Source organism: Peromyscus californicus, unplaced genomic scaffold (assembly GCF_007827085.1).
Source record: "Peromyscus californicus insignis strain IS unplaced genomic scaffold, ASM782708v3 Scaffold_21__1_contigs__length_65335640, whole genome shotgun sequence".
Classification (NCBI taxonomy): Eukaryota; Metazoa; Chordata; class Mammalia; order Rodentia; family Cricetidae; genus Peromyscus; species Peromyscus californicus.
In genome coordinates, this window is record NW_026294514.1 from 61,619,209 (window position 1) to 61,632,812 (window position 13,604).

Sequence of the window (13,604 nt, forward strand, 5' to 3'; positions counted from 1 at the left end):
ACTTAAGAGTTAACAAATACATTTAAAAGGGGCCGTGTAACACAAGGCAAGTCAATCATGACACCAAACAAGAGCTTTCCTGCAGCTCTGCAGAATCAGATAAGATAAACAGAAAACAAGGGCATTCTGCTGCAATCTCAGTTCTGAAACAAGGAAGATTCAGCAATGTCATATGCATATTTCCAAGTTGTCCTTTGGGATACATGCAAGTCTTTACATTAGTTCTCACTGAAATCAACCACTAACTAATTTTCATAATTCCTATTTTCGGAATCTTCATTTCATTGCGGCCTAAAAAATTGTTGGACTCTATAATCCTATCACTTAAGACAGCCAACTCTGTATGAATACCTCCCTCCTGCACACAATCCTCCTTCACCAATAGTACTTCTTCGGCCCCACTTTCGTCCTTCTAATCTCCTCAGGAGTATTTTACTGACCAAAGAAAACAAAATTGTGCTGCTATTTAGTTAGTGGCTAGGCAAGTGCTCTACTGCTGAGCTACACCTCCAACTCCACATCATCTTCACGAAGCGCATCTGCCAAGATTTCCTTATGGCTGAGCTCTATCTTCTAACAGCCTCAGTCCTTCCATCTGTCCTAACCTAAGTCTCTGAGCAAAAGATCACATTCTCCCAGGCTTCAGAAGACTAAGGGGTTTATCTGAGTCATTTTCCTGCTAACCACAATTCAGGGAAGATAGGCACAACACTTCTCAACAATCAAAAGGTTCCATACACTGCTCTTGCTCAAACGAACATCAACAGCAGTAACCCACATCTTTCTCTCCACTCTAGAGCCTAGAGAAGTCTTCAATGTTAAGAGCATGGGATTTGACCTCAGCCCTGGAGAAGATACAGCAGGAGAACCGTGAGTTCCAGGCTAGCCTGCAAATACAGTGAGACTGTCTCAAAAACAAAGAGCATGAATTTCAAGTCATGTGCTCTCAATGAGCCCTGACTCTACCACTTATATATTAAACAAATTAAAATGTAATTCAAAATGAAGCAAAAAGTCACTCACATGTCACCAGGGCTTCCTTCTAAGGACACATGGGGCTCTTACCTCCGAATGCTTCCCACAGTTTAACCCTCCGGTCCATGCCTCCAGTGGCCAGTAACCGGGAGCCTGGACTGAACTGCACTGCGTTGACTTCCCCATCATGTGCATCCTGCAAGACAGTAAGTACCGTGCTTCAAGCCCAATTATCATCACTCAGGAGCCTAAGACATACATATCCAACTGCCTAACCCTAGGCCAGACACTCAATCTTAAATAGAGTTGGACCCAATTATGAACTCTGAGTGGGCTCTGTGCCCAAAGTCTCCGAAGTTTCTAGTTTCATTTCATTCTTACAGTTGCAGTGGCATGAATCCATTCATTTGAATACAGTACTATCTCACTGTGGAGCCCAGGCAAACCTGAACTACTACTGTAATCCTCTTGCCTTAGCCTCCTGAGCTAAGGGTTACAGGAGTCCCCTAGCACGTTTGGTTTGTATTCGCTTAAACAAAAAGTATTCAAAATCAGCCGGGTGTGGTGACACACACCTCTAATCCCAGCCCTCAGAAGGCAGACAGACTGCCAGAAGTTCAAGGCCAGATAGGAAATTCAATGATGTACCCCCACAAAAAAAGTACTCAAAATTAATATATATTGTTTAAATTTTGCCTTTGCATTAATCTTATTCCTAAGAATTATAATCTGACTTATTTAATTTTACTAGCTTAAAAGTAAATAGAGAAATGAATTTTCTTTAATGTGTATTTTTATTTATGAATGTATGTGTATGTGTGTGGGTACCTGTGGGGGGGTCAGAAGAGGGCATTAGATCCCTTGAAGGTGAAGTGACAGGTGGTTATGAGCTGTCTGACTGATACAGGGGGTTGGGAACCAAATTCAGATCCTCTAGAAAAGCAGCAAAGCACACTAACTGCTGAGACATCTCTCCAGTCTCCAAACTGCCTCTTCTGAGCCAGATCCTTACTAGATTTACTCTTATTACTTATTACTAATATTAAATGCTATGTACCTGGTAACGTACAACACTAGACAAGACTTCTCACTGAACTAGAAGCGAGGCTGGCAGTCAGCAAAACCCTGAAATTTTCTGTTCCCCACCCCTCAGTACTGGTCTGTGGAGAGGAACCCAGGTCCTCATGGATTGCACCAAACGCTCTCACCACTAAGCCATCTACACAGCCCAAGAAACGCTTTCTTGGCCAGTCCTACTACTGTGAGTCTGTGTAGTTCACTCTGGAAACATGGCTTTAGCATATATTAACAGTGTATGTTCATCACGGGTTGAACTTCCTGGAGCTTCAGTTTGTTTTTTCTATCAGAAATATTTTTATGACCCAAACTGTGCTTGAAAAATGAATAAACTATCAATAAAAGTGCTATTATTTTGGAAGAATTACAAGTTCTTCATAGGGAAATTCCTTTCTGGATCAGCTGACCCTTAACTCAAAGAGACTTGCCTGCCTCTGCTCCCCGAGTGCTGGGTTTAAAAGTGTGTGCCACTGTGCCTGGCCTTTTCATGAGTGAATGTCTAAGATTAGTACAGACGAGCATTCACGTTCAGGTAAGAAGAGGGGAAGAAAGAATAAGAGACGCTGTTGCTATGCTCTCCCTTAACACACAGTGGACAAAGAAGGACTTACAGACAAAGCTGATGTCTAGGTTTTGCTTCAAGTCCAGCAAAGCCGGGGGAGCCAGCATCTCCTTGACTGGGACATAATCAGCACTTTGGTGATGTGCCTGGACTTTTCACCTTACGAAGTTCCCCTTTTTAAGAACCATTTGTTCTGAGGTCTCAGATTGAAAACTTGAGATCATGCACCGTCACATCCACCCTGCCACTCATCAAGACTCCTGTACAATGGATTCTGTTGGATAGCAGTCAGCTGTGAACCACTCACTCTCGGAACACACACTGACAGAATCCTAAACTATCAGCTGCCCCACTCTCCCACACACGACTTCAATGTGCTAGGAAAAACAGAACGGGCTGCTGGGAGTAGAGGGCAAGGAAGGAGCTGTGACATTTAGTGCAATCAGACCTTTTACCAATCATCATTGACCTCTGTAAGGTGCCCAACCCAATATGGAATCATGGGAGTGGGGTGGGAATGGCCCTGCCATTGCCCTGTGCAACTCCTCCTCCAAAGCAAGGCTCATTCTCAGTACCCGAGGCTTAGTCAGCTCACTAAATGGCAAAGCCTGACTACCAATGAAGCTCTTGTCAAGGTCCTGAACTGAAAGCTCCACCACCCAGGTGCCACTCCACTTCTATGACACTAACTGAAAGCAGGATACTTAAGCCACATGTCCCTCTCAATCTCCCAAACCCACCTAACCAACTCCAGGGCATTTAGAGTCACAATGCCGCTCTGCCTCCCCACTGTTCTGAAAGCTATGAGCAAGGTAACCACATTTCCTCAGGCTAGACCAATTTCTGCTCTATGCCTCTATGCCCCAACTGGGACTAAGGCTGCTACTTCAGGAACCCGACTCAGAATCCCGGGTACTGCCGTGGTTTCTGTCCAGTGCTGTGTCCTGCTTCCAATAACAGGCTCTTAGCGGTTGGAAGCCATCCAGCTACAATGTGATTCATGAAGCCAACACCTGTCCTGGTGAAATTTGTTAGTTTTTAATTATGTGTGTATGCATGGGTGTTTTGTCTGCATGAATACCTGTGCACCATGTGTATGCCTGGTAACGTGGGGGCCAGAAGAGAGCATTAGATCCCCTGGAATTTAAGTTACAGACAGTTGTAAGCTGCCATATGGGTGCTAGAAATAAATCTGAGTCTTCTCTCTAGCTCCCGCTTTTTAACCTGAGAAAGACACAGTCTCCATCAACTTTCACCGTAAGCTGCAGCTAACTGACAGAAACAACTGCACCAATGTCACTGGTCTCTCCTGCCCCACTGCTCCAGCCACCAATCCTCTCGGCCAGTGCCAGGGTACAGAGAACGGCTTTAATAAATTCTGTGTGCTGAGACTAAGCACAACATACCTTAATTCCTCAGGGGTCACAACGCCAGCAGGTCTAAGTAAGTCAACAATGGAAAGCCTAGCTGCAGCCCCAAAGAACCCTTTAGTTCCAGATCCTGTACTATCCCGGGCTCAGAGGGGTCTGGGTACAAAGCATACTTACAAAGACATACAAGGCAGTAGTTGGGACTCTCACATCTTTACCAGAAGCAGGATGAGTGTCCACATTGTCCTGAGGGACTGGGATGGAAGAGACAGAGCGTCTCCTAAGGAACAACACAAAGGCAACATTATACAGGACTGTTCAGGATTAGTGTCCACCAAACTGCTAGAAAGGCCTCAAGAACAACCTTGCTTAAGCTGTGTGCCCGTGTTAATAGCTATTGTCTTTCTAGACCCTCCAAAATTTAGGATTCATACCATCTCACTCAAATGACAGGAGTTAGCACACACCTTACTTTTCTGTTTGCTAATTCATGGGCTTCAAAACTCAGCACTGATGCAATCTTGAACAAAAGTTCCTTGCTCTGTCAGTAAACTTTGGGGAAATGTTCTCAACCTAACATACTAGCTAGCTTAGAGGCAAACCCCTGGCACTGTGAAACACTATTTTAAGCTGATTTCCATGCCTAGTACAACCACCTTCTCTTTTATAATTGTGGTCGAGGCAGAGTCAAATGCATGCGAAGAGGAAGAGCGTCAAGAGCACGATGATTGCAGAGCTCAACCTGACTGCCCAGCTCAAGGGCTCCAGCATTCACTCCCAGGAGCATGCAAAGCGCCCTGGTTAGCTGTGGACATCGATGATTGCGGGCAGCGCAGCGTGATCAGCACGATTACCAACAACCCACACTCACATGCTGGGCTGAGAGAGGGTAATATTTTCACCTGGCAGCATCAGAAGAAGAATGATGTCCCAAAAGGGGAGATTCGGACAGACTAAAGGGAAAGGCCATAGATCAGCTCATAGCAAGATAAAGAGAAAGGAAGTTGCAGAAAAGAGAAAGAAGCTAAATGACAAGCTGAATTAAGGCATCCATGTTCTTGGCACCGCTGAAATTCTTGTGTCTATTAAAAATAATACATCACATACATATGCTTAGGTATATTCACACATTTTTAAAAGGAAAGGTGAAGGTCTTCTAACCTACCCAAAGATATTAGTGATAGAATCCAGAAGGCCTCCAGCAGGCTGCGAGAGTCGCTTACTAAAGAGGAGGGGAGGATAGGTTTAAACCTTAGAAACATTTTGCCCCCAAATCAAAACAGCCCCTAAAAACAAATACCTGGGAATACACTTGCCATTCCCAAATCCCAGCCAAGATAAACTCAACACAGCATTTAAACCACCAGGAAACAGTAAGAAGGCAGAAGGGAAAACCCAGCCTACAGTCTTAAAAGAAACAAGGTTCCCTAAGAAATCCCGACAAGGGATCTGTCTAACTCACCAAAAACTTCAGGGCGTTAATAACAAATTTCCATCCATTCTTTCAGCCTTACTTTAGCAAATTAAAAGACAAAACCCTACAATATACATCTTTGTGTCCTAGGATGTGTATGGTCATGGTGCACAGCGAAGTTTAACGGTCCGCCCATCTTTCAGGAGGTTGCTGCACCTGTTTGTGTTAGAAAGGCCAGGCCACCTGTACTGCCTCCATCCCACTCTCCTCTCTGCGGTGGAAGGGCTGGGGGGACTCTCAGTACGTCTGACTAGGTTCTCCTATCATAGCCACAAATGGGCAGTCACACTGATGCTGGTGCATGCCTTCTCCCCACCCAGCCGATCCACTCACGTAGCTGCTCTGCTGACGGCTCTCACAGGAGAGGTCTCTTCAGTGGGATCTGAGGTTTCGTCCACAATGACTTCAATGTCATCATCCCTGGAAAGAAATGAAGGGGAATCTGCCACTGTCCTGAACAGGAGCTCTGCAACAGCCAGGATCATGTTCTAAAGACAGACTCTTTCTAAGACTTGGCTGAAAAGTGATGGTGAAGGAGAAAAGGGAACTACCTCATGTTTGAGAAACATAAACCATTTGACTTATTCAAAACCAGTAATGCCAACCAAGAATAATTTTCCAAAAGCAAAACCCAAACACACGTGATTCCACGGGCTGGAGGGTCTGCACACGTCCTGTGCTATCATCTGGTTTCAGAACATGCTCCTTTTGCTGCTCATGCCAGCGGATGCCAGGCACCTCTGCTATTCCTCTCTCTACACATTCTTACAGGTCAAGTCTTTCCTGACTGTGAGGAAGGCAAGTAATTATCTTGGTCTTAATTATCTGTTGTGCTGCAATCTTCATGGAAAAAAATACCTTAAAAAATTACGAGTTCGGGGCTGGAGAGATGGCTCAGAGGTTAAGAGCACTGACTGCTCTTCCAGAGGTCTTGAGTTCAATTCCCAGCAACCACATGGTGGCTCACAACCATCTGTAATGAGATCTGGCACCCTCTTCTGTATACATAATAAATAAATAAATCTTAAAAAAAAAAAATTACGAGTTCACCACCTACTGTTTGGATTCTTAAGAATTTGAAAGCAAGATTTTTTTTTCCTTCCTATGATTATATGGATTATGAGCATATACACTTAAGAACCTGTTACACCAAGCAAGTCAAACCATGACTAAGTAAATTTATTTTCCCTTGTTTACTCTTGGATTACACTTAGCTGCCTTACACTCTCAGCAGGGGTCTAGAGAGGATAAGGAGAACAAGGCTATGCCTGATTTCTTTCTTGGCTGGCCTTCCCAGACCTAGAGTTTGAGAGATGGCAAAAGGAACAGTATGAACTAAGCCTACAGTGATGCTCTCGGTGGAGTCTCAGGGTTCTAAAGTGCCTGGAAGTGTACATAGGCCTACACCCCAGAAAATACCAGGTCTTGCCTCCCCGTCCCGGAAATGTAAAGTCTCTGACCCAGACTCTGCTACATTCCTGAGGAGTAGACAGATTGAGAAAACCTCTATAGCAAGTTCTGCCAGGTTGGCATTTCAGCACAAGCCTTCCATGTGGGATCCTGGGTCCTTCTTTAACCATGTCATCTTGTTACACTGGCAAACAAGAGGCAGACATACGACATTTCCTTTTTTTAAATTTTCCTTTTTAAAGGAACCAAATCTCATTTTTAGGCCACCTACTTATCTACTTTGTAGGTTTGAAAAAAATGCATCAAGACCAGATTTCTCCAATGAGGTCAGGAGACACACACATTCACATTCTCTCCTAGAGCAAAAGTTTTAGCATGAGAACTCTCCTTTCCTCTAAGGGAAGGTGTATGGGCTCGAGTTTAAACTTATTCGTCTCCACTTAAAAATTTATGTGTGTTTGACCTGCATGTATGTATGTATGTATGTATGTATGTATGTATGTATGTATGTATGATACTGTATGCCTGGAAGATGAGAAGAGGGCACTGGCAGGAAACCCATCTTGAATCAGAGCAGAGAGGACTCTTACTGAAATACCCACCACTTAACAAAGGACTTCCAATACTAAGTGCTTCACCTTCATTAGTAGGTGGACTAGGGAGAGCTGATTTGATTTCATTTCTTTTTGCAAAGAGATCTCTGACCTCACCAATGTCTCAAAAATTGGAGAAACTTCCATTAAGGTCACAGGCTACGATAGTAAGAGACTGAAACTCTAGCCCAGATGACATAACAAGAGGTTTAGAGGAAGGCCAGTGATCAAGGGTCTACAGGAAACAGTAAGCTGGCTCTGTGTGCAGGGAGTTAGTCATAATCAGCTGACTGCTGTCAACAAGAAAAACTTCTTGGATTTGGTGATATGTCTGAAAGTCTTAAGTCAATTCAATATTACTTTAAAAAGTTCATCCCAGCTGGGCAGTGGTGGCGCACGCCTTTAATCCCAGTACTCGGGAGACAGAGCCAGGAGGATCTCTGTGAGTTCGAGGCCAGCCTGGTCTACAGAGAGAGATCCAGGATAGACACCAAAACTACACAGAGAAACCCTGTCTGGAAAAACCAAAAGTTCATCCCAAGTAAGTAACTGATTTTGAAATATGGTCAAAGACCATGTTCAGTACGCTATTTCTAAGTCAAGAGGAAGCCACCAGTGTAGAAGTAACAGAAGCGGCTGTGTGCATCCTACTTTCCTGTGGTGGTAGAATAACGTGTTCTTACTTTCTGCCCTTAACTGTTTAACTCTGGGCTGGGGCTGGAGCTCCAATCCCCAGTACCTCCCTGTAATAAACAAAAGCATTAAGAGCTGACGGAGAGTAACTTCTCCGTACTCACTGCTCGACAGGCAGAGGTTCCTTCGCGGCCTCCGCAAGCTCCTTCTGCAGCCGTGCCTGTCGTCTCCTGTTTGCAAAAACAACACGGACAAACCGAAGCATAAATTTATGCCTGCTCCAAAGCACCAAGGGTCACTCACACACACTCTAGTTCTGAAAGCGTCTCTGAAGGTTCAGTACAGGACTGGAGAGATGGTTCAGTGGGTAGGAGTGCTCACGACCACAGGCATGAAGACCTGAGTTCAGACCTAGGACCTACCGAAGACGCCCAGCATGGCTGCATGCCCGTAACCCTAGTGGAGTGTAGATAGGAGGACCACTGGGGCTGTGCTCAGTGAGCAAGTCTACTTCAAAGGAATAAGGCAATCACAGAGCAGAATACCTAAGAGCCTCCTTGAGCATGAGAGAGGCAGGTCCCTCTCCACACAAAAGAATGTTTAAGGCATTTCAAGTAACAGTATGGCCAAAGACACCCAAGTACTGATGAGCTTCCCCACTACAGAAAGGCTCCAGGGCCAGTGGAAAGGTACGTGCCACCCACCCAGCCTGATGTCAGACCCTTGTGGGAGCCACCGTGGCAAGTGCACTCTCTCACACACAAAAGAAACCCAGCCTGCCAGGGACCCCTGGCTGCCTAAGACAAAAAGGTGCTTCAGGATCCTGGAGCTAGTTATAGTTCTGACTTAGCTTCCTGGAGTGAACTATCTACTAACCCAGCTACAACACAAAAATAAGAAGAAACCAGCCGGGCGGTGGTGGCACACGCCTTTAATCCCAGCACTCGGGAGGCAGAGCCAGGCGGATCTCTGTGAGTTCGAGGCCAGCCTGGACTACCAAGTGAGTTCCAGGAAAGGCGCAAAGCTACACAGAGAAACCCTGTCTCGAAAAAAAAACAAAACAAAACAAAAAAAAACAAAAAAAAAGAAGAAACCCAATGGCTGTAGACACACACACACACACACACACACACACACACACACACACACACACACACACACACAAATACATTAATAAATATTAAAACAAAAAACAACCAAATGAAATACCTGAAACACTAATCTTAAATGTCTTCATAAATCCACTGTCTGTATGCTTATGTCACAAGTGTAAGGACCTAACTTTTTCACTATGAATAATGTGCCACCCTGACCAACCATTTGTGAACAAGTTTTCTTACTTCCCTGGGATAAGGTCCAACAAGTGGGGAAAGCTGTCAGAAACCTGCTAGTCTACAGCAGTCCTCCTACAATGGTGCCATGTGCCTCCAGAACATGCTGGCCTTCTAACAAAGCTTTCTATCATCTTTACTAGCCATAACCATTGCGGCTTGTCGTACCCATCTCTTCCCAATGGCTGCACTAAGAACACTGTTTTAAAAGACCATTTCTGGCCCAATGGATAAAAGTGACTGATGTGCAAGTCTGATGATCTGAGGTTGATTTCCGGGAACCCACATAAAGGGGAGAACTGATTCCACAAAGGTGTGCTCCAACTTCCACACGTACACTGTGGTACGTGCCCTCTCTTCCCTACCTTGTGTGAGCACACACACAAGAACACACACAGTAATGAAATAAAGAGCATTTCTTAATTTACTGTTCTCTGATATTAATAAATCTAACTATTTATTGTACTTCATTTTCTGACTGAAAACTTCTCTAATATTTCTGTTTAGGAACTATTCATAAAATAATCAGCACTCGTTTGCTTTCTAACTCGACCTCTAAGACTTCACTTTTCCACTAACGTGACTATGAAACACGACAGGGTAGGCACTCTTCATCAGTCCCTAGGACTCATTCCCAACACCACTGTAGATGAACTAAAATTCTTTTCAGACTGAGCTACAGATGGAGACTTTCCAGAGAGATGCTTCAAAGTGTAGTCTTCTTGTCTGAATGGGAGTATGTGTAGTAACAGGACTTCGAACATGAATATACCGTCAGCGTCTACATGTGCACTCTGAATTCCTTCATGTCTTGCCACACAGATGCAACTTCCTACTTTGCAGGGTGGGAGGGAGGCTTCCCTACTAAACACTTACAGGATGTTGGTCAGACAGATGTTTTTTTAAAAGCTTTGCTGGTGCTGTTGTTCTAGATTCATGGCGTTTTAAAGGATGACTTAGTGGACAGTATTAACTGAATGGTTATAAAATTCCTTATTCAAAGTGCTGTCACTGACCCCAGTGACCCATCTTTTAATTCCTGGCATAAACCCTACCCAGACTTCACTGTATTAAAAAAATATTAGCAATAAATTTGGTTTAGGAATCTCAATTTTCCATTCCTGAGAATAAACTATAGTCTTCTTACATACTAGCAGAATCAGAAGTTTTGTATAGGTCTGAATAGCTTCCTGAAATTGGGAGGTAGTAGGGAGACATGCAACAGGGACACGCCACCTGAACAGTGTGTTCCAAACAGTGTTTCCCTCTGCTCAGCTGCAAATGTTCTTGCAAACGCAAACTTCTCTGACTCCCGCATTTCCAATGTGGGAAAGTTTTCTGGTTCACGTCTCCTCTACTGCCACCACATCGACAACTGCCAGGCATGTTTTTCTTTTCCAAGAACCAGGTTCTGTTCCACTTCCCTCAGAGCACACTGACTGCAGCTAACACCCACCTGGAGTCCTTCTCGTTTTCTGCATTGAGACGATTGGCTTCCTGGGCCTTCTCAGCCATCCACCTGGTGACCAGCTCCTGGTTCTCCTCAGTAGTTTTCCTCAGTTTCTCCTCTAGAGCAGTAAAAGTAATCTGCAGGGCATCATACTCATCCTTCAGGGTCTGGTTGGCTAGCTCCAGGTCCTGCAGTTTGGTTCGCAGGTCCTGGCACTCTGTCTCCAGGTTAGAGATGGTCTGTAAACACTCCGCAATTCTGAAAGTACAATTTGAGAGGAGCTTTCCCTCATCAGAGCCCTGTACCACAGCCAGAGCACCAGGCCAAGTGCCACCTAGGTGGGCTTGAACAAGCAGCAGCAGGAACACTGGCCACCATACCTGGCCTACCCAACACCTTGGTGTGCAGAATAGTTCTTTTAGCAAACACCCAGGATGAAGCTCCTACTGACCACGAATGGCCAGTAACAGTAGCTTTCAGGAAAACAGGACCTGAGAAAAGGGGAAGCTCTAGGTACTTTCCAGCAGCAAAAGGCCTTGTGAGGCCCTCTCCACAGCTCTAAGGCACAAGGCCTGAGTCTGCTTCTTGTCTGCCAGAATTCTTGCTAGTTAGCAATCTTTCTGTTCACAAATGTACCTCTCACCCTCCTAACATGCACATGCTTGGACACTGTGGCCCCGCCTCTAGTAGAAGACACCAGTGACCACACACAGTGGCCCCAGAGAACTAAGAATGCCTCTGGAACATTCACTTGCCAGGGCCATCATTACTTCCTTAGGCAGATGTCCAGCACCTAGGAACCCAAGGGCACTGCCCTTGCTTTACTTAGAAAAGAACCCCAAATTGCAAGCAATGCACTAAAATTCTCGTGGAGAGCAACGTGGCTACTGTTTTCCACCAGCCCTGCTCACAGTAGTACAGCAAAGCCAATGCATGCTGCAAAGGTCAGAGCCCCAGGAGACAGGCTCTACTCACTTTGCTTCATTCATCTGTATCTCTCGGTCCTTCTGCTGCATTTGGTTATTCAGGTCAATCACCAACTGAGCTAACTGGGAGAGAAAGAACGCTCGCATTAATAGAGACTGCTGCATCTCAACCACAAGCTACATAGGGTTACTGCTTCCTCTGTTCTGAAGAGAGAAGACGCGCCTGCGGGTTGAGCAAAGTTAAGAAGGAAAGGGAGAAGGCTGCGGAGCAGGCAGAAGGGCCTGTGGGGCTGTCCGCTGCCTCTTACTGACAATCTCGGCTGGGACGTTTGTGTGGTGATACTTTGTTTGCGCGCTAACAAATAAAGCTTGCCTGGAGATCAGAGGGCAGAGCTAGCCACTAGTTAACCACAGAGGCCAGGCAGCGGTGGCACACACCTTTAATCGGCACTTGGGATGAGGAAACAGGAAGTGATAGGGCTGGGCAGAGAGAGGAAGTGATAAGGCGGAGTGGAGACAGGAATTCGGCCCCTTGCAGGCTGAGGAGCTGACAAAGTAAGAAGTGGCTGTGGCTTGCTCCTTTGTCTCTCTGATCTCCAGGCAAGCTTTATTTGTTAGAGCACAAGTAAAATAGCACACATAAAGTGTCAGCCCAGTGTGTGCAGAGGATACCCTCCACCTTGTGACTGACTCAGCTGAAAACGGTGAGGTATTTTCTCATCTAGAGCTATGTTATACAAGACCAGAAACTAGGTAAGGCACTCAACCTCGGTGACTGATACTTGAGAGTTCACACTCAAAAGCTGATGTATCAGGAAGACTTTAGGGGATCACAAAGTAAACCTTTGACCCTTGAAGACTTCCCGACCGTTTCTCTCATGCTGCTGTTAAAGCAGTGGTCTGGCTCTGGCTCACCTCCTGATAACGGATCTCCTGTTGATTGATGGATGGATTCCTCTGATGTGCCCCCCAGCCTTTCCCCTGCCTCATGCAGACTTTGTAATGTCCAATTAGACCAGATTACTGAAAAGTTTCAGGCAAGTGACTGCTTTCCTGCCTCTACCAAAAGGGTCCTGCAAAGAGCAAAAGGGTTTTCTTTACCTCGCCACGTTTCTTGTGCAATTCTGTCAGCTCTTCTTGGTGTTTGATCCTCAACTGGGCCATTTCTTGTAGCTGACTATCATTCCACGCACCATCGTGTCCAGGACTAAAAATCACCACCAGCCACATGAAGGCAACATGCAAAAAAGGAGAGTGGAATAAAGCATCAGACTCCAGACCTTTCCCATTAGGCAACACAGCACTAACATGAATTTAAACCTGCCGATCTACCAAACCATTTTGGTATTTGACACAGTGGCAAATCTTGAGCCGTTATGGATAGAAAGCAGGAGACTAGTGATGATAAATCAAACCACCACAGCTACCAGTCAGATTAGGAGCAAAGGCTTGGCTCCTGAATTAAGTGTAGGTGAACAGCCAACACCCTCACTCATTACCAAGTATCTGCATGCCAGCCCTGTGCCAGGTACTGTCCTTGTGACCAGAAAGGCAAAGGGGGACAGAGCTCTGGCCTCAGGCATCTGACAACCAATAAAAAGCAGATGGGCAAAAACAAGTGAACGTGTGACGTCACACGCTACAAAAGCAGCACAAACGAGGGGAGGAAAGTCCTATTATTTACACAAGGAAGCAGGGCTTCTCCAGGGTGACCAAAAAGAATGAAGAGCCAGACATATGATCACCCCTGCCTGGAAAAGGATCCCAGTAGAGGGGGGAGCACACTACAGACCTGGGAGACCA

The 13,604-nt window shown here is 45.4% G+C and overlaps 1 protein-coding gene and 1 non-coding gene across 4 annotated transcripts in view; both read right to left on the reverse strand.

Moving 5' to 3' along the window:
- Positions 1-13,604, reverse strand: part of Atg16l1 (autophagy related 16 like 1) — a 34,736-nt gene that overhangs the window by 11,969 nt on the left and 9,163 nt on the right. Inside the window, exons 3-11 of one of the 3 annotated variants that reach the window (XM_052750496.1) lie at positions 12,903-13,008; positions 11,851-11,924; positions 10,882-11,133; positions 8,259-8,324; positions 5,792-5,878; positions 5,150-5,206; positions 4,887-4,937; positions 4,162-4,264; positions 1,066-1,171 (exon numbers count right to left, since the gene is read on the reverse strand). In XM_052750496.1, the coding sequence (XP_052606456.1) occupies positions 1,066-1,171; positions 4,162-4,264; positions 4,887-4,937; positions 5,150-5,206; positions 5,792-5,878; positions 8,259-8,324; positions 10,882-11,133; positions 11,851-11,924; positions 12,903-13,008 (902 nt within the window). The remainder of the gene's footprint in view (positions 1-1,065; positions 1,172-4,161; positions 4,265-4,886; positions 4,938-5,149; positions 5,207-5,791; positions 5,879-8,258; positions 8,325-10,881; positions 11,134-11,850; positions 11,925-12,902; positions 13,009-13,604) is intronic. The other 2 variants (XM_052750497.1, XM_052750498.1) reach the window with 2 other exon arrangements.
- Positions 2,812-3,084, reverse strand: LOC128118095 (small Cajal body-specific RNA 6). Its single transcript, XR_008221014.1, has one exon. It is a non-coding gene; the product is annotated as a small Cajal body-specific RNA 6 (non-coding RNA).